Genomic DNA, 26051 nt, shown 5'->3' with positions numbered 1-26051 from the left:
ATGTTAGCTTACATTAATTTTCATATATGACGTCATGACGTAAAAGTTATAAAAAAGGCAAAATTTTCATCAATTCAAGGATATTTAAACTTTCGGGACAAAATCGGATTAATATGACTCAAAACATAACAGACATATCTAAATTCGGAGTGTTAACTCTTTTCTTCACGACTGGCTGCCTTAAACCTAGGTAACTTAAATCTGCATGTCACTACAAGACAGCTTTACTTGTTTATTTATAGCCGCTTATTGGAATTTCCTGATCAAACGGATGTACAAGAAAAAAATCGCTTGATAATCTCTTTCTCTTCACGTGCCATGACGAGCAAAGTTAGGTATTTCCCTAAAAGTGCGCGTGTTTAAGAGAGAGAAGGACGAGTCTACACTTACTTTCTCAGAGCCACAGATATGCAACGCGGCTTTATCCGGAGGTGATTATGACGTCACAAGGCGAGGCAGTAGTATAAGACAAGGGTGAATTGCAGTTTAGATGATCAGTCATACAGAAAGTCTATGAATTTTAGACGCTTGTATTAGCTGGCGAAAGAACTAACAACGTTGATAGTATTTTAATTTTTATTAGATATACAACGTGTTGCATTGGCTTTACAGAAAGTTTTCATTTTAGGTTTAACTTTAGTTCCGTGCACTAGTCAATAGTTTTTTTTGTAATAAAAACGCATAAAGACGTCTTTTGAACTTGGAAATCCATCTCAAAGGGTTTAAGGCCTCAGAATGGAGGCGTTTATTAAATGGGTTCTCTGGTGGATTTTAGTTGCAGGTGTCTCTATTGCTGTAGCGCGTGACGGTAAGTCTCGTAAATTGCATGCTTTGTTAATATATTTTAAAACAATAAATATTATATATAAGCGCTATTACTATGGTATTTTCTTACCACATGTATTAAAGAATTATCTTTGGAAATATTTCAACAAGTTTAATTTTAACTTTGGTCAAAGTGTTCACATTTCAAATAAATCTAAAGAAGAAAAAAGTATGTTTGGATAATCTATTGTTAATAGCCTTATAAATGAAAAATGTCTGAAACAAAATATTTAAATAATTAGACGTTTCCACACTTTTCAATGTAACGTATTAACGCAGGTAGACTACCATCATGTATCAGACTGAATTAGCGTTATGTGGCACGTGCGAGGGTAGAGCTCTGTCCAGTTAATAGTGTTATACTGGTTGGCAAATCTAAGTATTTCTCAATCTGCTTTATTTTTGTTTATGGACTGTCAACCAAACTGATATTTAAGTATATGATGGATTTTTTTAAGTAACCGGGGTAGGGGGCTAGGTATTAACGCTGGCATTATTTTCCTAAATTACAAAACCCAAGCCATTAGTCACCACGAATGTTACAATATGTCGCTCAACTATTCCTTTATTTGAGGATATATTTTCTCTACGTTTAGTCACTTTTTCCTTCTTTAATTATGGGAAATTGAGAGTTCTACCTTTCCACGAAAAATGAAACAAGGAGCGGGAGGGATGACCTTGGATTTTACGTCATGAAGCAGGCCAAATCGCCATTCGATTGTAAGGTTTTTACCTGAGGACGGATACCACAAGCACTTTCAACAGTAAACTTAGTGTATTTACAACAGACATATTTTGTTGTTCTTTTTTGTTGAAGATAAACAAGCTAGGCTGACGTTCATTTAACTGTTACCGTTATATCTGTGTTTTCAATAGAAGTCTAAAAATTCGTACAGAATATGGATTAATAAGCATATAATGATAAATATGGTGTCAGGAAAACACTACTGCACGCTCGTTACGTATAATTGAAAACATACGCATTCTAACGTGGTCAAAATGGAAGTACTTCGTTTCGCAAGTTGCGTTTCAAAACGGTTCAAAAAGTTGCTGATATATATGTTTATATATATATATATATATATATATATATACGCACACAAGTGATTGTATTAGCGAGAAAAAAAGTCGACAGTAACAGTAAAGTTTGACGTGTCTGAAGAATAACAAACATTTAACTTTTGAAAGTTCGGAATGTACGTATTCCATCTTTAGTAAGCTATGTTGAACAGGTTATATTATTAGGTAGAAATATTTATGAAGTTAAAACATTTTATAAAATGTAATAGAGAAAAAGAAAGGATGAAATAAATTTAAAGATGACCAAATAAACAAAGGATAAGATAATTCAACAATATTATAGAACTATTCAGGACAGACTTAATTGTAGCGAGACTGTGTTATTTGAAGTTGGGAGTTCATTTATAGTAGATAAAATTACTTTAAGTAAAAGTTCAATATTAGATGATCCAATTGAATTATTTTAAAAATCGTAATCAAGTTGAGGCGACTGGAGTTTTCACAATATGTGTGTGTGAATTTTGGACTGTGGTGGATTTGATTTTTTTTTACCAGTTCTATTTGATACTCATCTATGTTCGCAGGTGTAACTGACGTATAGTTTTGTTGATGTAAATGATGTTACAGCAAGCACATGTATATTTGTATACGATCCTTGAACACAAAAAAGGATAGGTAATTGGTTGTTAGAGATGAATGAATTCTGAAAGGTGATTTAAATATTTGTAGTTAAACCTGGGGATAAAACGTTTTAACATCTGTGATTTCAGGTTCGAATCTTGCTTTAAAATAAATGGGGGAACGATCAATCTTAATGGATATTTGTCAACAGTGTAGGTTGTTTATTTGGAGGAAGGGACTGAAATTTGTAAGAGAAGAACTTACGTGTTAGGACTGAATACATAGTAAGGGACAGCCGTTGTTTATTAAAATGTTCTTTAAGATGGTGATTTCGACATAAGGAGATGTCGTTACAACACGTGTACTTTATTGAAGGCTGAGTATAAGGTTATGTTTAAACAAATTAAAAAAAACAAAACAAAACTGTCGAATCAAGTGAGTTGCAATAGGGTCACTCTTAGGGCCGACTTTTGCTAGCATACTAATTTGTCACTATGAGCATGCGTGGCTTCGACACCTGGCTTGTTGAATACAAACTGGCTTTATGTAGAATGTATGTTGATGATATATTTTCACTCTTTCGAAGCTCTACTCGCATCAAACAATTTCTTGGATTACACTAACATTAATTTTACTTCGTAAATTAAAATAAAAGGTAAATTTCCTTTTCTTGATATCCAAATTAGCAGATCAGATAACAACTTCACAAAATCCGTTTATGGTAAACAAAATCGCAAAACATATTCCATTCGACAGTTTTTATTCCTAATTCCTTTTAAATGTAACCTTATAATCGGTTTCCTCAGTAGAGCATATGTTCTAACTACCTCTTTCTTCATACCGAAATCACTACTTTACACAACGGTTTAGTTTGTTTGTTTTTTTAATTTTGCACAAAGCTACTCGAGGGCTATCTGTGCTAGCCGTCCCTAATTTAGTAGTGTAAGACTAGAGGGAAGGCAGCTAGTCATCGCCACCCACCGCCAACTCTTGGGCTACTCTTTTACCAACGAATAGTGGGATTGACCGTAACATTATAACGCACCCACGGCTGAAAGGGCGAGCATGTTTGTTTTTAATCCAGCTCTAACACGAAAGTTCTTTTCTTGCAAATTTTATTCTGTTTTATGTGTTTTCAAAAAAGACTGCTTCTCATCCTTGTTTTAAGGCATAATTTTAAAGGATATGCATCTTCAAATGCACGATACTACAAGCACCAGAAGTAATTATTGAATTTTGAGAGATTCTGTTCTCCAAACATATATTTAGTACTAAATACAGAATAATAAACCCAGTTGATTTGTTAAACAATCCATTGTTGTACGCTTTCATGAATAGCGCCTAAAATGATGAATTTGTTTCTTTGAAGGATCCAGACATGACATCTTTTTAAGAAAAGTTCTTAAATGAAACTTGACCATCTTGAGTTTAAAACATTTCGATGTGGTTGTTAACAAGTGAGCTTGTATGACAAATCCCGACCTGGTAGTTCAAGTGTGTACGTATTATATACCTTTAATTCAATGTTCCAACTGAAAGCATGCAAGCTTTATTTTGCCTGGAAGTTTGATGAAACGGATCGTTACGTTTTAAACGATAGCGCTTTTTTTCATACGAATAAAAGATTATATATTCGTTTCAAATTGATACTTGAGTAAATAGCTCTAATATTATGAAATAAACAGATGTTTTCAGATATTAGATTTTAAGGCTGAATATCAAAAGAAAAAATTAATTAAAAAGAAAAAAATACGAGAAGTGAAGTTTCTGTGCTTAAGATTATCTTCAAAACTACAATTCTTTTATTCATATATTTGTATTAAATTAAAATTATTGTAACATTCTCTAACATAGAATATTTTATTAAAACATGATAATGATAGACCATACCTGATTTAAAACTTGAAGTCGCATATTTACAACAGCGTTAATATCTATTCTGTTCTAGTTTTACTGACAGTATACTAAGTTACAAGCCCACTATATTCTCTGATTTCAGTGTCTTCTTCCGGCCAATATATTCGAATAGAGATGATCTGGTGCATTAGCAGTTTACGACACCTTTTGTTGGTTTCAGTTTTGTTTATTCTTAATAATTCAAGAACCAATACTTCTCAATTTAGGTCATGCTACGTGACTCGTATTCTGCTCTGTGTATCCTATGTTGTAGATTGCTTCGTTTTATTTGAAGTTTTTATTTTTTTTGAACAAGTGTAGGAGTTTTGGAATTCAGCGTGTCGTTTTTGTATATCCAGTACTTGTAACTATAAAGAGCCAGACACTTTCAGGATTTAATAAAAGTTAGAAACTGTAAATTCACATTTCTAACGTCGTGTGCGACATCCTTAAACTTTCAAATATCGATGCTCCGTGATCTTAACAAATTAATTTATGTTGGAAATGAGTGCACTGTCTACAGAGATCAAGAACTAATTACTGGTAATCCATTTTGTTTCAAGTAAAAACGAGATGCCTCTAATAATTAAACAACGTGTGCCAGTTAGTCTGTGTATATACGCGCAAACTTGCATGAAAACCAAGTTCCTGTAGGCTAATGGTAAAGTGGTACTGTCAAGCTTGTACGAGTGCAAAAGTGAACATCTAACGTGCATTATTCAATTATGAAATTTCAAAACTACGACGTTTATACTTTAAAGTAGACCCTTTACCTTCTTGTGACTTTATAAATAAAGCAATTGCAATCTGATAGCATTTCAATACAAACTGCAACAGATCCCTAATTATAAAATTAGGCCTAAAGTCTAAATACGCTCCATACGTGAAAAACAAGTTTTCTTACGTGGAGTAAAATAAAAAAATTACACTTCTTTATTGGTGGTAGTGTACTTGGTGTTTCGATGATATCTTAGAATAATTAAAAACAAAAAAAATGTATATTTAACATAGACGATAAAGGATTCAATCTTGTCTGTTTTTGGAAAAAGAAGAAAAAATCTAGCAAAATATTTCAGTTGTCAAACAATTTTTTTTTTTCATACATGGTACGCGAAACACGGGTTTACCCCCTAGTAGATTGTTACAATTTTAACTGTTCCCTTTTATATCTTAGAAATTTAAATTTTTAGGGAATTTACTTCACTGATAAACATGAAATAGTATGCAATGCAGAATAATGCAACATTTACATTTTTCCCCAGATTTCGGCAATATTTCTGAAAACTAGTTATCGATCCATTTGGGGGGATTTGTTATTTCAGTATGAGATGCGAAAAATCGACCAGTTTCATATTTTATTTATACGTACTTTCTTATTTTGTTTTTAAAATGTTTTAAAATAACTGTATTGATCAGAAATGCCTTTTAAGTTTTATTATATGGATACTTTTTGTTCTGTTTTATATAATATTGTGGACAATGTAATTTTCTTTTGATGTTTCGGTTTTATAAATTGGATAATTAAAGGTTAATTTTTATTGTGTGCCCTGAATTGTGGGCTCGGCATGGCCAGGTTGGTTAGGCACTCGACTCGTAATCCGAAGGTCGTGGGTTCTAATCCCCGTCACACCAAACATGCTCGCCTTTTCAGTGGTGGGGGACGTTATAATGTAATGGTCAATCCCACTATTCGTTGGTAAGAGTAACCTAAGAGTTTGCAGTGAGTGGTGATGACTACCTGCCTTTTCTCTAGTCTTACACTCCTAAAGTAGGGACGGCTAGCGCAGATAGCCCTCGAGTAATTAAAAAAAAACCACATCCTGAATCGTAAATAGAGGTTTAACAACTTAATCTTTTGCGTTTTCCTCACTTGTGCGATCGTAATTACCTGCGTAAATGTTGTTTTTTTTTCTTTTTTAAATGTTAGCTCTTATTTGAAATCATTGAAGTAGTTCAGTCTGTCATTAACTTCCATGGACTCAATGCCTAAATCAAAGCAGTTACTGAAGGGATATAATTCGCTTTAAGCTAGAAACCATTTTATTATAATACCATGTGATACTTAACATAAACGAGTAACGGCGGTGTAAACTATCTAATCTGGTGAACCCACAAATATGTACAATTTGTAACAACGTAATTAACGTGAAATACAAACGAAGGTAATATCGTATTGTAACATACAAATGTGACAAGAACTACAGAAATAAATAATTTGCAGATGTAATTTTTCTCACAAATGTAACGCAGAGATGAAATTCAACTTTCATAATGAGTCGCACAATTTTAGTGTTTGACCTATTATTCTTAATAGCGTTGCTTCCAGATGTGGTACATTCTGTAACCTTGAGAAGTGGAGACTTTTATCTTGAGAATGTAAGGATTTTTATGTCGCAAATTCTAGTCATTTTCGAAGTTAGAAAATAATTTTGTTTTAGCGCGAAGTTGCATAATAGGCTATAAGCGCTCCATTTCACTGAGGTAATCTACTTGCATATTAGCAACTGAATCATCTGACGTGAAGTTGCGACTTCTTATTAAAAAAAAAAAAAAATTAAACTCGTTTATGTCTGAAATTCGAAGAGATGTTTAATAGATCCTCTCGGTGTGGATTCCTGTACGTGGTGAGGGGATCTCCCAGAGAAGGTTCTGTACTTTCAGTTTACCTCCTATGGGATCTAAACATCCACCCCAGTGTTTGCTGTGCGTGGTGATCTGTGAAGGTGAGGAGAGGATCCTGGTGGTTGAGGGGTCCAATTCCAACACACTACTTTAGCCTTGAATTCCAAGATCAATCGACTAGTCCATTTGGGCCAGGATCAACTGAGTTCCAGTGTAGGATGTCCTCAGCATGTATAATGGACATTGTCTGATAATGGTGTTCGAGTATAGTGTTCACGAAACCTTTGTGTCACTGCAATGACCTTATATGGCACTGTAGTGCGTCCTCTCGTTGGGTGGGGTCAGTGGGCACGGAAATACTTTTTATTATGGACCCCCTAAATAAAAAAAATAAACGAGCATGACAGCATAGAGAAAAATCCGACTACTGGCAAACGATCGCACATTGATGATTCTGTATGGTCAAACTTACAATTTGAATCTGTCCCGCAATTTTTAATTATACATTCTTTTTACTGAAAAACCCTTAGGACAGATGTCTCCATTTTTATTCAGAAGGGCTTAGAAGCTCTTGCTGGCTCACCTAAATCGGTAAAAAAAAAATTATGGTCTGGGGACAATTCAGTGGAACCAGCTTCATCACAACATTTGAAACTCCTTTTGAAGTCAAAGGCCATTGGGAATATACCCATTGAGGTTACTCCTCATTCTACTTTGAATTTTTCCAGAGGATTAATAGTTGAGAGGGATCTAAAGACCATTCCAGAGTCAGAGATCCTCACAGATTTCACCAGCCAAGATGTTACAGCCGTGCGTCGAATTTTTACTCGTAGAGACAGGATTATGGAGCCGATAAATGTTCTAGTATTAACATTTACAACATTGCATCCTCCTACAACAATCATGGCAGAATATCTGAATTGTAAGGTATGGCCTTATATCCCTAGCCCTGTTAGATCTTTTCGTTGTCAACGATTGGGTCACTCGAAAACATCTTGCCGTGATTCCTTAACATGTGACCGTTGTGCTGGTAAAGACAATGATGCTTTTCAATACCAACTAGAACCGCATTATGTTAACTGTAATGGTCCACATCCTTCCAATATTACTTCTTGCCCTAAATGTGTGGAAGAGAAAGAAGTACGTCGTCTCAACACACTTATTGTGTGTACTCTCATACTTATCCAGAGGCTTGAAAATTACTATTCCCAATTCCATCTCGGACTTGTACTGTTGCAATCCATTTCACTACTACAGTAGGAGTCCAGACAGATCTTTCTGTGTCTCCTACAGAATCCTTAACAGCGCATCTTAATCTAGTACCCTCCAAAATCAAGAAAGTTAACGAATCAGTATCTGATAGTAACTTCTATCTCTGTCCCTATCACATCTTCCACTCATTACCCAACTTTACCTTGTTCAAGCTCAGGTGTTTCCATGGGGTCTTCCTCTCTTGACACCTCAAAAATTAAACAACCCATTCGTTCACGTTCTCAATCACTGGAACCTCAAAAATTAAAAACCCATTCGTTCACGTCCTCAATCACTGGAACGTATGTCTACAAACTCCAACCTGCTTACTCAATCCAGAGCAGGATCACTAGAGAGTGAACGACCCACTTCCAGTAAAGAATAAAAGCACAATTGCAAGCACAAGGTCTCCGTTCCACATTTTCCTCCCAAATAAAGAAAAATGGCCATACTAATCCAATGGAACTGTCGAGGTTTTCAATCAAATGTGAATGACATCAAGGATTTGGTTGACTTTTATCATCCCAAATGTCTTTTTTTTTTTTTTTGCAAGAAACATTTTTAAAACCTACTAATACAGTCACAACTCGACAATACTCCTTATACTGAAATGACAGGCCATGTGTAGGACAAGGACATGGGGGAGTAGCACTGCTGGTTGATCAACATGTGACCACCCGGTTCTTGTCATTGAATACACCTTTGGAGGCTGTAGCCATCCGTATCTCCTTGGGTCGTACCATCACTGTTTGCTCTCTGTACCTCATCCCTGGAAAAATTATCATCCCTCAGACCTTGATGCTCTCATTAAGCAACTGCCAACTCCCTTTTTAATTTTGGGGTATTTTAATGAACATAATCCCCTTGGGATGTTTCTAGTATTGATGTGAGGATATATAGGGCATATGCTCCTGAATCACAACCTGTCTCTTTTTCAGTACTTGCTCGCACCTATTTTCATGCACCCAGTCAGTCATTTACAACTATAGATCTTTCTATCTACTCCCCTTTGCTTTTCTTGGAGGCTGATATCAATCCATGGGATAGTGATCATTATCCTATAATATTAAGAGAGAATGGCCGTGGTCAGTGTCATTTTACCCATGTACCTCAATGGAAGTTGGACGAGGCTAACTGGCTCTCTTTCACTGCTCTCTCTGAACTTGATTCTGCCATCTTATGTAAATCATCGATAGATGATTGTGACGGCAGTGATTAACTGTATTGTCCAAACAGCTGCTCAGTGCATCCCCAAAACCTCGACATCTTTTCCAACGCATCCCCGCCCTTGATGGAATTTGCTTGTTCTATAACACGAAAAGCTCATAAACGTGGTTGGGATAGATTTCGTAGATATTCCACGCTTACAAACCGCATTGCATTTCAGAAATTCCGTGCACAAACTTGACGAGTTTAGAGGTCAAAGCTGAAAGGAATCTTGGATTAAATATACCTCCAGCTTCAACTATCAGTTCAAAAGTTATATGGGACAAGATCCGGAAGGCGAGTATACAGTATTATTCTGCTCCCCTCTCTATCTTAATATTCAATGGCCATGAAGTTGCTTGATGCTCAGAGCATTGCCAATACTTTTGGTGAATGTTTCTCTCATGTATTTAGCTCTTTAAACTCATTCCCTTCCTTCTTAGCTATTAAAACACGAGATGAACATCTGCCTCTTTCCTTTTCGACTTGTCATCCATATGACTTCAATCGCTCTCTTACACTGGTGGAAGTAAAACTTGCGCTTCATTGGTCTGGCAATACATCAATTGGACCTGATGACATACATTATGAAATGCTACACCACCTTTCTCCTGGCTGTCTTTAACTGGATATGGCAGGAGAATGTCTTTCTTCATGCTTGGTGCCAAGCTATTGTACTCCCTATTTTTCAACCTGGGAAGGATCCAAAGATTCCTTCGAATTACCGTCCCACTGCTTTGACGAGTTGTCTCAGTAAGACCTTAAAGAGGATGATTAATGCTCGTTTTGTTTGGTTACTCGAATCAAACAAACTTCTCTCACTTACTCAGTGTGGGTTCCGAAGTCAACGCTTCATGATAGACCACTTAATTTGCCTTGAAACATCAGTTAGAGAAGCCATTTTGAAGCGACAAAATCTTGTTTCTATTTGTTTTATTTAGAGAAAGCTTATGATACAATGTGGAGATATGGCATCTTGCGAGACCTTCACTCATACGGATTGAGTGGCAATTTGCCAGTTTTTTATTAAGCATTTATTTATGAACCATCGATTCCAGGTCTATGTGGGCTCAACACTTTCCTGTTTGTTTGTTTTTTCCACAGGAACTTGGAATCTATCAGGGCTGTGTTCTGAGTGTCACACTTTTCATTATAAAGATTAATGCCATCAGTGAACAGTTACCCCCTACAGTTGCAAATGTTCTTTTCATTGATTACTTCCACATCTCATGTCAGTCATGAAATATGAGGTTTATTGAGTGGCAGCTAAGAACTGCAATCAATCATATACTTAAGTGGACCACAACAAGTGGTTTTCAACTTTCTCTCTCTCTAAAACTGTTTGTGTACATTTCTGCCGTCAATGGGGTATTTATCCAGATCCAGAACTTTGTATTGATGATGCTGTACTTCCTGTCGTCCCTGAGGTAAAGTTCTTAGGTCTTATATTTGACTGTAAATTAAACTATATTTCCCATATCAAGCAACTTGATGTCAAATGTATAAGAGCACTAAATATCCTCTGTGTCCTCACTTCCACCTCTTGGGGAGCAGATTGATACTCCATACTTAAAATTTATCATGCCCTTATCTGATCCACACTTGACTATGGACCTATGGTTTATGGTTCTACCAGAACCTCAGCACTGAAAATGCTGGATCCTATCCACCATCAGGGGCTTTGGCTTAGCACTGGGGTCTTTCGTACTTTTCCAGTCCAAAGTTTGTATGTGGAGTCCTATAAACCCTCTCTGTATATTCGCCATTTGCAACTGTCCCTTATGTATGCTTACAAACTTTGTTCTTTACTACAGCATCCTACTTGGGGTTGTGTTTTCCATTCTCAGTGGGCAACACTTTTTTATAATAGAAAATCTGCCATTGTTCCTTTTAGCCTTTGTATTTGGGCACAATCAGAAAAATTGGTTATATCTTTCAATAACATAGCAGTATCAACAGTTCGGCCTCTTCCACCATGAATAATTACTATCCACAACTGTGACCTATCTCTGAGTCATCTGAGGAAGACTGGTATTCCTGATAGGAAATATTGCTCTTTATTTGCTGAACATCTTTCAAACAATACATCCATTCCCATATATACAGATGGTTCAAAATCAGGTGACTCTGTAGGTTCTACCTTGGTTTGTTACAGTTCGGTTGTAGCACACAAAATTCCCAATGCACTTTCTGTGTTTTAATTAAATATCATGTAGATCGTTTTTACATGTTTCCAGATAACATTTGCAGAATAGTTGGCGTTAAGAAAATCTTTTTCTTTATTAGAAGTAGCTTACTTCAAATTTTATTTGAGGTTTTGGGTTTCAGTTTTGCTCATGATTTCATAAGAGCTATCTCTAGTCCTGCTTGGTTTATAAGTATTGTGACGAGAACCAACAATGGATGTGTATGTATAACGGTATAACGTTAATTATAATATATTTAGGGCTTTGGTACTCTGTTGGAAGATGTATATATTTATCCTATTTTGGTGGTCGGACAGACATGAGAACTAACTCTTTCATTAATTCAGTTGGTTTCTGAAAGTGTACAATAAATATCGCTAAAACTTCTTTATTATGGAATAGGGGGATTGCTTAAACCTATACTGAACATGTAAAGGTAATTTTTAACTTAATATCTTTGAGTTTGAATTACCCGGTAAAGGGAGACAAGTCTCAAGACGTAGCGAATTGATTCACACATATGTATGTATGATTTTATTATACATCTGAATACAAATTAAACGTGATTTCACCGGTCACATTAATCACTGTACATCGACGAGAACTTCGAAATAATGCTTATCTCTAGCAAGACAAACATAGCAGAAGGTCGTTGGTTAGTTTGTCAATAAGGGCAGTTTTTTGCTTTTCTTTTTTTAAATCTTGGGTGAATCTTTTGTACGTTATTCTTGACTTTCTCGTGACTTAATATTCCTTCTTTAGTCTCGTGCGCAACATGTGGATACACAAGGACGCCAATAACGAACAAACCTGTACAAACAATCAAGTTTTCTTGCCAATCGCACTGTCCTTGTACGAGTAGCTATACTGTTTGCACGATGTAGTAGCGAATTAATGGTAGTATGACCTCTACTGCGTGAATTGATTTATGTCTTATCTTCAGCAAGCGAAATGCGAGAACAATCGCCTGAGGTTCATACCCGAAGTGTTGTGTATCGGTGATTGTATGTATCGGGTATTATATTCTGGCTCTTCTTTCAATCAAGAGAAGTTCAGTGTGCACCTTTTATTCTAGCATGTAGGGAACTTCGTGCAGCAATTTATCCACCCCTTCCCTCTGTAATATGTGTACAATTTCCAATGTAAGAAATAACGTCAAGGTTATTTAAACCTTTTATACATGAGACCAGCAACTATTGGTATCATGTACGTAAGGTATAACGTATATTTGTATAGGCGTGGTACTGTGAACGACTTGCACGAATTTTTCAGCTTGTTGTAACCCGTTTAATGCACAAGTATTCAACATGTGCACATTGTTTTACGGGTGTTCGCCTTGAAAGAAACTTAGACTTCAGTCTGATATATAATGGTTAAAGTCACGTGCTCGAAAAAAACGCACAAAATTTTGAGCTTGTGTGTGTGTGTGTCTGCACGTGAGCAACACTTTTAATTTTTAACCTAAAACTAGCGAATTAGGTTGATCTAACAAAGCGCATGTTATTAAATCAAACCGTTTATAATAGTTTAACCTTCTGCTTAACTGTGCCCTTGTACCAATAACAAAAATGAATTTAAAAAATAACTTGTTAATAAAATACGACAGCGGACTTCTAACTACAGTTATTTTATTTACTTTTTATATAAAACTCTTTCAAAAATATTGTTTTTGGATGAGAACAATAGATAAACAATAAACGTATTTTGTAATAGTACCAAGTCTGTTCAAGAGTTTTTACAAATGTTGTGACTTTTGAGAATTTAGCATTTATCATTTAAAGTTACTGCTTGGTGGTGAAAATACACAATTCACTGGATTGAAACCAGTTGTCGAACGTACTCGCACTTTCATTCTTTTGTACATTGCAATATAATGGCCAAAACCACAATTTGTTGGTGAAAAGTAGTAGATCACGCGTTGACGACTAGCTACTTTCCCTCTAATCTATCGCCTCTAAATTAGGTAACTTTGCATGAAATTAAAGAATCAAAAATTGATACACGGGCTTTAAAAATATTGGTATTTTCGTTACTTGAAAGCGTAGAGTGCTTTATGTTTTGACCTTGTGTTCTCTCAAGAAATGATATATTTAGAGATGTAATGACTTGAGAGTTTAAACTCTCTCTCTCTCTCCGCCATTTCTCAGCTCAGAACTTATACACAGACTCGTGAACCTCCTATGCACTTCCGCCGTTTGTAACTGTCTTTATTGTATGATTCGAAACTTCTTTCCTTACCACAGCAGGCCTGGCATGGCCAAGCGCGTAAGGCGTGCGACTCGTAATCCGAGGGTCGCGGGTTCACGCCCGCGTCGCGCTAAACATGCTCGCCCTCCCAGCCGTGGGGGTGTATAATGTGACGGTCAATCCCACTATTCGTTGGTAAAAGAGTAGCCCAAGAGTTGGCGGTGGGTGGTGATGACTAGCTGCCTTCCCTCTAGTCTTACACTGCTAAATTAGGGACTGCTAGCATAGATAGCCCTCGAGTAGCTTTGTGCAAAATTCCAAAAACAAACAAACAAACTTACCACAGCATCCCACCTGGGGTTGTGTTGTTTTTCCTCGGTGGGCCTGACTTTTCCAGAACAAACGATCTGCCATTACTCTTTTTGGCCTTCGTATCCAGGTTCATTTGGATGAATTGGGTCTGTTTTCAGATAACACTGCTGTATCCACTAGTCAGCCCATTCCACCATGGCTTCTTACAGTCCCCAAATGTGACCTATCTTTAAATCATCTGAGAAAAGCAGATACTCCCGATTGGAAATACTGTCTATTATTTGCTGAACATCTCATGAACCATCCTTCCACTACTATTTATACAAATGGTTCGAAATCAGGTGATTTTGTGGACTCTGCCATGGTTTATTGTGGTTTGGTGGTTACGTGCAGAATCCCCTCTACAGTTTGTGTTCACTGCTGAACCATATGCCATTTCTCTTGCCCTGGATCACATAAAAGCTAAGCAGCACTCAATTGAACTACTTTCACTGACTCGCTTAGTTCTCTGCTGGCCCTGAAATCGCTTCACGTTAGTTCACAACCTGTTTTTGCCGATTTTCAAAACTAACCACACTGATTCACTTTAACAACAAAAAAATTAAATGAGACGTTTGGGCCATTTTTTTTAAAATGGCCATTCAGGAACTGCTTAGCTAACATAATGCGAGAATTGTGTGGAGATATGCAGCAATTATGCAAGAACTTGGATAATTAACCAGAATTGTATTTGTTTGATTTTTTTATAGTGATTGAAGTTGGTGTGTTTTTTTTTTGTGTCTAGTACAAAATGTTTCCAGTGTAAAAGTAATGTTACAGTGTCTCGTATGTAACTTTTTGACTTTGAATTTTTCTGAATGTATACTTGAGTCCATGACTTATCTTGAATCCTAGTATCTACTTGGCTTTTAGGGATTCATTTTGCCGAGAATTTGACGTATCGTGAATTTCTTTTGCAGAAGATGGTGAACAAAAAGGAGAAAAACTAGCTCGAACAGAAAAACAGCGGCACGATGGATGGTACAATAATCTAGCTCACCCAGAATGGGGATCAATAGGTAAAGTATTTTAATTTTATCATGATTTATATTTTAACGTTGTTCTTGAGAAACCCGTATAATGAAAGGAATTAGGAAAGCAAGCGTCAGTACACGCGTACTCCAGTTGCTCAGTGGCCAAGTCTCAAGACTTAACACTAAAAACTGGGTTTCGAAAACGGCTTTAAATAACGGAAATAGACGTAAAAATGTTTCAGGTTTTCGGTTTCTATGTTTCAATTGCATGTGTTGTTTTCCTGGGTTTTCAACTACTATACGTAGTTTTTTTTTTTAAGATACGGCCTCCACTAAATTATATTTTTTAAAAGACTTAAGCTGTAATAAAGTTGTTTTCATTATCATATATTTAATTTATCAGTGTTTAATTTCTTCTGTAATTAAGTACAAAGTATTATAATGGTCTAACTGTACTGAACCCAATACAAGTGTGGAAACCCGGTTTCCAGCGTTAAGTACCACTTGTTAGGCTTATTATGTAACATTTTTATTCACATAAAATAATTCGAAGAATATATATATATATTAATAAATAAAATTCATTGAACATTGGTATTAATTATATCAAACATTAAAACTTTATTAATACAGAAGAGAAACCCTAAATCGGATGTATTAAAAATTGAAAGTCATCACATTAACATGCGCTTATTGTTGCTTAATGTTGTAACTAAGCAGTTTCTCAGTACATTTTAAATCTAGCTTTCCCGGATCTTGAGTTGCTCTGTCATTTTGTTTCGTAACGGTTCATTTTAATAGACCGAAATAGGATAAAGAAAAAAAATGTTCACCTGCCACTTTGACTGTTTTATTATACTTATTTTTCTGCTTCTGTTTTTTTTTACATTAGATAACGCACCGTTTCTCCTATTATAATCATCTTTCTCGTACGCATAGAGAACTAATAATGACAATCAGGAACGTTTTGTTATTTCTACAGTGGATACTTAAGCTGGCGAAGCATTAACTTCTTTGGACAAGAGTTGTGATAGGTTATCCCAGTAAGACTCGTTATGCAGTTTGTTTCCACAAAATTGGAGTTTAAAATATATTTCAATGAACGTCTAAGTGATTTCGTTGTTCGAAAAAAAACTTTATTTATTTGAAATAACTGAAAAAGGAAAAACTGAATTACAGGGTGTTCGGAAAGTCACTGGGCACTTGTATATTTATTAACAGGCATGTTTCAATATAGAATACAAGAGGTAAATATGAATATTTATAATTGTCAATGTTGAAAGTGACCCCCGTTGGCATCAATACAGACTTGGACCCTTCTTATTTTGTTTCTAAACACCGCTATCAGTTGCTGGCTTGAAATTGACTGAATAAAATATGATTACAAAACTGCACAGTGAGTTTCCGAACACCCTGTATATGTTGGTGATATCTTCCGCAAACTAACGAGTAATATTTGGATAGTATTTAAATAATTAATCACCTAAAAAAAAAAAACAACGAAAAAAACCTTCTAGCCACAACCATCTCTTAATTTGCCAAATGATACGTGCAACAGCCCTCTTAGGTGTGAACGTAGGTTTGAAATAACTGTTCCAATCGTTACTTTAATGCCAAAATTTATCTGTTGAAAAATCGGCAGTTGTTAATGTTCTTAGAGTATTTGCAGTGTTGTCATTAAAAAAAAACATCACTTCAGAAGTGGCTTCACTTAAGTTTTTATAATTCTGTTTCCTACCAGAGTTCAAAATAGTGTTCTAAGTATTCACTTAATAATCATCCGTTGTAATTCTTTTAAAATACGAATCCTACACAATATTGTAATATATAATATTATATAATATATAATATTATAATATATAATAAAGACACATATTAATTATTTTCTTGTAATATTGCAATATACGTTTAATCATGTTGATCTGGCAGGCTGTTTGAAATGTTATATAAAAAGTTTTAATTAGTTAGTTATATAGATTACCGGCGAATGATTATATCCACCACCGAAGGTGACAGAAGTGGTTTTCATCCCTGTGTATGTATCATTTCTTTCAAACGGCTGAATATTTCTTGAGCGAAGGTTGGTATTATTGTAGACTATGATCCAACTTTCAAGTGATTTAGTTTTTGGAGGGTTAAGGTCGCATCAACGTCACGAAAATAAAATTACTATATGTTAAACAGGGAAGGGGGACCCGATTTTTCGCTTCTTTTTTTTTTTCCTCTATAACTCAATCACAAATTATTGGATTTTCATGAAACTTGATGGACATACATAGAATATTCCTCATTATCCTGCTAAAAATGCCGTGTTCTTTGATAACGACGGATATACGGACATTTTTTGAGGGCAGAATATGATTAAGGATAGTGAGTGTTTTGAGATTAAACCTTTTTTCTTTATTTGGGAACAGGTTGAGATTTTTGAGAGAATAATTACGATTAACCTTAAAATAATAATAATAATAAAACGGAATAAACTTTAACCTAATGAGCAGAATTTGTTATGTTGTGGTGATTATGTTTCTGGATCGGTGAACAGGAAAACTTGCCTACCCAGAGGCGAATTTTATCTTTCGTGTCTTCACTGAGCAGCTGTCGCCTGCTTTTCTTGCTTTGACGTAATAACTTTTTCTGAACTGATTTGTTGCTGTTTTTGCGTGAAACGTTGTTACTTGTAGGCTTCGTGCATGTAATTATAATTATGAATCGTGCTAACATGAAACGAGTTAAACGTAGAACAATTGTTCTACTAAACTATAAATGACCTTTTAAATTTTTATTTTATAAACCCTGATGCAAAGCATCTCAAACTCTCAACCTTGTCAGCATGAAGAACTTCATGGAAGTTAAACTAGCTATAGTTAGTGCAAGTAGAATGTAGTCCTTTTTTAAAAGTAGAATAAAGAATTGTCTAAGAAAAATATTAACATGTGCACTTAGTCCAATGACACACACACACACACACACACAACCAACCAACCATTTATTTAAATCTGTTCCCTGGTAAAACTGTTTTCTTTCATTGACTATGTTCATGTCCTTATTGCGAATAACCTTTTAAGCGTTTATTTTTACAGTTTACATTAGAAAACGAGAGCTGTTGTTGAAAATTTGCATGGCAGTCATATGTTTCTAATTTGTTGTAGTATTGTATAAAGTAAATTATAAGGTAGTTACTCTGATTTACATTTTAACAGTTTAATAAAGCCGGATGTAGTTTTAAACCTAATCACATTTCATTGTAAAATGTCTTGACATTACGGAATATTTATATTGTAAAGAACTTTTAAAATTAAATTACAGGTAAGGCATATAAGATTTTTTAAAAATCGTTTTGTTTCAGAATTTCGGGCAAAGTTTTCAGAGGACTATCTGCTCAGACAATTTATAATTTTTAGTTCGTAGTTAGAAGAAACACAGTTAGTTAACAGCACCCACTTTCGTTTGATCAAAAAAGTAAGATTCAAACCACCAGTTATATAACACGAACCGTAAATTCACTGATTCGTAGTCGAATAACGCACAGCCAGCCAGCCAGTTCTGTAAATCTTGTTTTGTATAAAGAGTCAAAGGATTTTTAGTTTGAAATTTCAGTGATATGAAAAGTAAAACGTACGCTTCAATTACTTCAGTGACATTACACATCACAAATAATCGACATTTCATGTTTAGTTTTAGTCGATGTCTTAATTTACATTTCGTAAAGAACCGTACTTGAAGCTTCCTTAAGTAAATAAGTTTTAAAATAAGAACTTAGTACTTTTATTTTATTCTTCTGTCTTAATAACTAATTGAAATTGAACTGAATCTTATTTTGACAAATGTTTCGGTTAACCATTGAATACCACTGTACATTGTTTACATATTTACTACTAATGACAATTAATTACAGTGAGTGGGGAAAAAAGTCTCCGTATCTCTAAACAAAGTTGTGTAAAATTTCAAATATTAGAATTAATCTGCACTATATTATTAACGAATGTTGGTCATAAAAGGTAATTTTATTCATATCTTAAATGCTTCTTGCAGTCAAGGTCTAAATTACCAATTGCAGATTTCGCCCCTTCCTTACTTTGCACTGCTTCTTTAGTTCGTGTTTAAGTTTATATATAAATCTGGAGCGGTGGACGCTCTCGATATCTCACTATAATAATATGGTGAGAGCGATCGATTGTTTAAAGTACGTTTATGTTAAGTACTATATAGAAAATTGGACAATTATTGATAAATAGTAATGAAGCTAATATTTATTATGAATTTCTTTCTTTATCAGACGTATTTAGTAGTTAACGCAGCAGTAGAAAATTCTCTATTCGTGTATTATCCCAACGTTCTGTAATTTACCCGGTTTAAACCTCGCTGTAGTAAGTTTATTTTAAGATTCTATCATCTCTCTTGTTGTTGTTGTTACATCATAAGTTGTACATTAGCCGTTAAAATGTCGCCCCACCCCTAAAAATCATCTTAAGCAAAACAATTGTCAAATACACAACAATAATTAGACTTGTGTTCTTCTAAGTATATGCAGATTTTTATGGTAAGTGTTGCTTCCGAAAAGTTTCGTAAAGTGAATATATTCAAGGGATAACAAATACCATTAATTCTTGACACTCGTTGTGTAGTCGGCTATGATTATAAACTTGTGAATTTCTCCCTGTTTTTCTATATAAAATTCTATTGACGTAAAGATGTATAAATTTTTAATTTACCATGTATTCGAATTTGGTTCCCGCAGTGTTTCTCCCCATAGGTATTGACCCCTTCGTAACATACGAATAAATATATTATAGATTTACGAACTGTAGTCCTAATTAGTTCATGAACCAATTTTTGATGTTGATGTTTTAGCACAAAAATACACACAAAGGACTATCTTCACTCTATTCACCACGCAGAATAAACTCTGGATTTTTGAATTATAGGTCTGGAAACTTACCTTTTGACTTGGCGGGAGACCCAAAAATTTGAAGGTGTAAATTTATTTGATTTTTTACTGTAAGAGAATATGATGTTAATGTACTTTGTAGATACATATCAAGTAAATTTATACTTTATTCGATTTAACCCTTTTTTTTCCTTATCAACGTCAATTCCCAAAGCTTTATGGTTTAGGTGGTTAATAATTATTACTCGTAATATCAACATTTTCTAAAAGGTTTCGGGTGATTAGACTTTTCAAATCCGAATCGTAAAAAGATCTTCATTCTAACGTCTGCAAGTACATCAAATTTTAACGAAACTTTGTAGCGTTTGTTTTGCAGTCGGTGATGAAAATAAGTCCTCGGATATTTCGTTAATTTAAATTCGTACTATACTAACATATCCCATAGTAACAGTAGTATACATGCCATTTAAATCAATTTTATTTTTCCCCTTAGCCGTCTAATAATTCGCAATAGTTCGACCCCTATCATTGTGCTTTGGTACTTAAAAAAACTGATCAGCCTTTTTGATTCAGTATAGAGGGTAACTGTAATCAGAAAGATGGTAATACGAGACTTATTGAACTATTTCTAAAAAAAAAAAATGTGTAAAGAATTAGCTTGGGGTACTGTTCTTATTATGATGTTAATGTGCCTGTTTATTTCAAATCTTGTGCTCTCATTCTCTCAACAAGAGCGGCAGTATTAAAAATGTATTAAAAACAAACCTGACGGTTTACACTGAAACAACTTTCATTCAATGTAATCTAACCTTGTATAGAAGCACTTACAAGTGCGTGTCAGTTGTACTGCAAACATCAGTTAAGTTCAAGAAGACTCGTTGCAATTTTCAAATCCTGTAAATTAGGAAATAATTCACTTTCTTAATTTGGTATGCTATTACGACGTTGCCGTATCCGAAGAAAGTGGTTCACAGTAGTACGCTTTAGTTAGAAACGAAATTGAAAGTTCTGAATAAACAAAACGCGAATCACCAAGTTGCATGTGAGTGATATTTCAATGTATGGTGACGTCTTGGAAGAACATTGCTTTTAAACTGTATTTAAACCATAATCCTAACTCTTTCTTTCTTTTCTTTTTTTCATTTTACTGAATAATGACTCATTCTTAACCATAAACTCGTTCAAAATTTAACTTTCAGATGCAATTTATAAGCCCACTCACTATTGACCTTTTCGAACAGGTATATTCAGGCTTGTAACTTTCTAGATGTTGCTAGTTTAAACTGTTTCTGTGATCTTATCAGCATGTTGGATTTTAGTGGCTTTGATAAATATTCATATGGGAATTTCTCTGATTTCTGATTGGTATAAATAAGTTAGATTTTGTAACGACTTGCTTTTTTATTTAATATATACTGTAAAAGCCAATGAAATTACGTCTTATAGTTTAGTTTACGACATAGATAGTGTATAAATTGAAGTTAGTTGATAAACTAAACTGATTAATACTGCTTAACCCTTTAAGCTCCATTTTACTGGAATCCATTGAGTGTCAAGCTGTTTCATATTTGTTTATAAATGTAAACCTCTGTTTTTATCCTTATTTAAACTGAATTTTCTCCCGTATGTCTTCGTGCCCAACTAAATCTTCCTATCTAATAGTCACTTGCTAGTGAAATCTTGTCAATCCTCCAGTTATTGCGCAGGTTACCTGTGGGTAAATAAAATATCGGAAGATGAATGCCCACCCCAAACTCGTGATACATAAGTTCTGTAAAGAAATCACTTTTGCAATGACTTCTAAATACTTTATCAATATTATCAATGTGCCTCTAATTCAATTAAATTATTTTTTCTCTAGTTGCTTGAGTTATAAATAAATAAACTTTGTGCTGTTGTAGTATCAGTGCCAATTATTGTGAACACACTTCTTTTAAAGTACCGTTAGTTAATATCTAGAAATTATCTTTCAATGAATTCTTCTCTTAACTCTCTCTCTCTCTCTCTTCTCAACTGACTGATATTTTGCATACTAATTTCTGGTGGAGGCCACGATTTTCATCTTACTTGTAATTTTGTTATTTTCTATGTATAGTTTACAAGACTGGAGAGGTAGCACAATGAAATTAACCGATATATTGATGCTATTTTTGGCTAGTATTTATGTAGGACTTTTGTGTGGCAGGGACCTTGCAACAAAGTTTGAAATCATAAGAGTTTGAGGCCCGGCATGGCCAAGCGCGTTAAGGCGTGTGACACGTAATTTGAGGGTCGCCGGTTCGCATCCCCGTCGCGCCAAACAAGCTCGCTCTTTCAGTCGTGGAGGCGTTATAATGTGACAGTCAATCCCACTATTCGTTGGTAAAAGAGTAGCCCAAGAGTTGGCGGTGGGTGGTGATAACTAGCTGTCTTCCCTCTAGTCTTACACTGCTAAATTAGGGACGGCCAGCACAGATAGCCCTCGAGTAGCTTTGTGCGAAATTTAAAAAACAAACAAACACAAGAGTTTGCATAAATAGCTTAGACAAATGTGTTAAACGTTAAGATAAACGACATTTTCCAGGATGCTTCTCTCACAGCTCAAGTATGTGTAGCCTCAAATTATTTTCAAATGAATCCACCAAGCTGTTATTGATCTGTTGTTTTTTCTAACAGAGAGTCAACTAGTCAGGAAAGCACCGCCATCTTACGCCGACGGAGTGTACATGTTAGCTGGACAAGATAGACCCAGTCCTCGGGTAATTAGTCAAGCCTTGCTAAAGGGCGAAGACGGCAATCAATCTTACCGTAACCTTACCGCTTTGTTCGCTTTCTTCAGTAAGTAACTGAGATTCATTATTACGTGTCTGGAATATCTAAGTTACGTTAGTTGAGAGTATATACACTGCTGGCCAAAATCTTAAAGCCAATGAACATAAAGAAAAAATATGCATCTTGCATTGTTAGACTTAACGACTTCTTTGAGTAGAGCTTCAAAAGATGAAAATAAGAAAAGGGAAAATAAAAATAAAATACTTTTTTTAGCATTTAATAGGGAAAATGTGAACACGATGAAATTAGCCTAAATACTAGCTGGTCAAAAGTTTAAGACCATACCAAAAAGAAGTCCTAAACAGGGTAGGAAATGCCCAGGAAGATACCTCAGTAGTGAGTTGCACGGCCGTCATTGCGAATAACTTCAAACATTCGCTTTGGCATGGTCGATATAAGCCAGTGGTTCTTAACCTAAGTTGAATCTAACCCTAGGGATTCGGTGAGTCAGTCTCAGGGATACGGCGGAGATCAAAACACATACACTGTATGTGTGTCCGTTCCGTTCAACCCCACTCATATGATTCGTGACGTCATGCTCCACTTAGCCATAATTGGCTGTGGCTGATACGTCACATCACTTGGCCTTAATATCTGTGCTGCAGGGAACTTCGTGCGCTTACCAGTCGACTTGTGACTGTAGTAATCGTGCGTCATTTGTGATTTTTCCTAATCTTTTAATCCCTTCATACCAACTATGTCGAACAAAAACAAAGTTGTCGGACGAATACGTACAATATGGATTCACGTATATAACGGAAAATAATGGGAGTCAGCGTCCTCAATGCATGATTTGCAATGTCAAATTGAGCAATTCTAGTCTAGCACCGGCAAAACTAAGAGAACACTCCCTAAAACTGCATGGAGATGGGAAATACAAAAACACAACGCTTGCTGAATTCAAGGTAAAGAGAGCCTGGTTCGATAAAAGGTTACTTTGCCTGTTCTCGGCTTTGTACCCATCGACAAACCGATCCTCACAGCATCGTGCGAAGTTGCGTACTTGATCCCAAAGCAGGGCAAACCACACACCATTGGTGAAGCACTCGTAAAACCAGCTGCGTTGAAGATGGCGAGTATCATGCTGGGAAAAGCTGCTGGAAATACGTTATCCCAAATTCCTCTTTCAAATGACACCATCAGCAGCAGAATAGATGACATGAGCGATGATATTTTGGCTCAAGTAGTTGCAGATCTGAATTCAAGCCCAGCAAAATTAGCCTTCAACTCGACGAGACCACAAACGTTTCCAATCTAAGCCAGCTTGTTGTATTCGTGCCCTATGTGAAGAACGACGAGATAAAAGAAGATTTTTTATTTTGTAAGCCTCTTACAACAGCAATTAAGGCAGCCGACGTGAAGAAACTTGTGAATGACTTCTTCAGAGACAACGATCTTTCGTGGGATATAGTTTCTGCAGTTTGTTCGGACGGAGCTCCAGTCATGCTGGGACGAAACTCTGGTTTTGGTGCGATGGTGAAAGCCAATGCACCACACATTATTGTAACGCACTGTGTTCTTCACAGACATGCGTTGGCAACAAAAAACCTTGCCTTCAACACTGGCAGAAATATTAAAAAATGTAGTAAAATGTGTGAACTTTGCGAAATAATGCCCTGAAGCACCGCATCCTCAAAGAGCTGTTTAATGAAATGGGCTTTGCATTCGAGGTACTTCTGTACCATTATAACGTTCGATGGTTATCCCGGGGGAAGTTGCTAAATAGTATTTTTGCCATGCGTGTAGAATTAGCCCTGTTTTTGCGAGAGCACCAACATTGTCATGTAGATTGCTTCGAAAAATCTGAGTTCATTCTCATTTTGGCGTACATGGCCGATATCTTCAATGCTCTCAATCATCTCAATCAACAGATGCAGGGCGGTGGAGTCAACATCATCGAAGCGGAAGAAAACCTGAAGGCTTTTCAAAAAAAGCTACCGTTATGGAAACGACGAACAGAGAATGATAACTTCGCAAACTTTCCCCTGCTGGACGACTGTGTAAGTAAGATCGAAGATGTGTCTGAAATCGGAGACATTTCTGTACCTGGGGAACTGAAGCAAGCAATTACCATGTACTTATGAGTTCGCAAACTAGAGGAAAGTCATATCCAGCATGGGCGAGATAGCCGTTCATGTTTAGTGTTGCGACAGCAGATGTCAGTGATGAATACCTTGACGAAATCATTGAACTTCAGCAGAGCCAGGTTCAACAGCAACGTTTCAGAACAACAATCATCTCAACGTTTTGGTGTCACCAAATCGTAGCGTACCCTCTTATTGCTGAGAATGCCCTTGAGATACTCGTACCGTTTGTTACAACGTATCTTTGCGAGCAATCCTTTTCGAGGATGGTAGACATAAAAAACGAAGAAAAGGAACAGACTTTGTTGCGAAAATGATATGAGAGTGGCACTTGCCAAGGTGAAGCCGCGCATTTCTGAACTTGTCTGTGAAAGGCAACAGCAAAAGTCACATTGATTTGCAGTAAATATTCATTGAGTTATGTTTTTGTGTGAAATTCATGTTTTCACTTTTCTACGTCCCGTGTTTGGTGCTTCTCAGCAGAGTTTAACCGAGCTGTTTCGTGGTGTGGAAGGAAGCGTGGCCTTTTGAAGACGTTTACGGTTTATAAAGCCTCTCTCTCATAGATGTCGTCTTGTTGTTCTTAATCTGCAATCTGCGTCCGTAAGGGCCTTAATCTGGTTCGACGATCGGCTGGTGTCTTGCTGGACAACACGTCGAATCCTCCTGCTCAACGCCGGCGAAATTTTCTTAGGCCGACCACTTGAAATTCTCGTTCTGTATCCCTCAGGGTCTTTTAAGAAACTTGCAACAGTAGTTTTACTACGCCCAATCTCACCAACGATGGCACGTTGAGAGAGACCTTGCTTTTGCAGCTTGACAATTCTGCCACGTTCAAACTCTGTCAACTTTTTAGCCTTTGCCATGTTTTTACTCAATGTAACACAGATGTGAGTGGGAGATGTTGACAACACTAATGCTTGAACACAAATGACTAAATTTCGTTACGTGTTTACCGATTAACGCTTCGTTTCAGTAATGTTTTAAACTTTTGACCAGCTAGTAATTCGGCTAATTTCATAGTGTTCACCTTTTCCCTATTAAATACTAAAAAAGTTTATTTTTATTTTCTCTTTTCTTATTTTCATCTTTCGAAGCTCTGCTCAAATAAGTGGTTGAGTCTAACAAC

At 35.8% G+C, this 26051-nt stretch overlaps 1 protein-coding gene across 3 annotated transcripts in view; it reads left to right on the top strand.

Annotated features, from left to right (window-relative positions):
• The first annotated feature begins 473 nt into the window (after positions 1 to 473).
• LOC143233862 (dual oxidase-like) overlaps positions 474 to 26051 on the top strand; it is an 86669-nt gene continuing 61091 nt past the window's right edge. Inside the window, exons 1-4 of one of the 3 annotated variants that reach the window (XM_076470669.1) lie at positions 474 to 808; positions 15086 to 15184; positions 20065 to 20112; positions 22683 to 22844. In XM_076470669.1, the coding sequence (XP_076326784.1) occupies positions 736 to 808; positions 15086 to 15184; positions 20065 to 20112; positions 22683 to 22844 (382 nt within the window). In that variant the 5' untranslated portion in view covers positions 474 to 735. The remainder of the gene's footprint in view (positions 809 to 15085; positions 15185 to 20064; positions 20113 to 22682; positions 22845 to 26051) is intronic. The other 2 variants (XM_076470667.1, XM_076470668.1) reach the window with 2 other exon arrangements.

This window comes from Tachypleus tridentatus, chromosome 12, assembly GCF_004210375.1.
Source record: "Tachypleus tridentatus isolate NWPU-2018 chromosome 12, ASM421037v1, whole genome shotgun sequence".
In the NCBI taxonomy this organism is placed as follows: domain Eukaryota; kingdom Metazoa; phylum Arthropoda; class Merostomata; order Xiphosura; family Limulidae; genus Tachypleus; species Tachypleus tridentatus.
The sequence above is the reverse complement of the archived record's forward strand: the minus strand, read 5'-3'. Positions and strand labels throughout refer to the sequence as shown.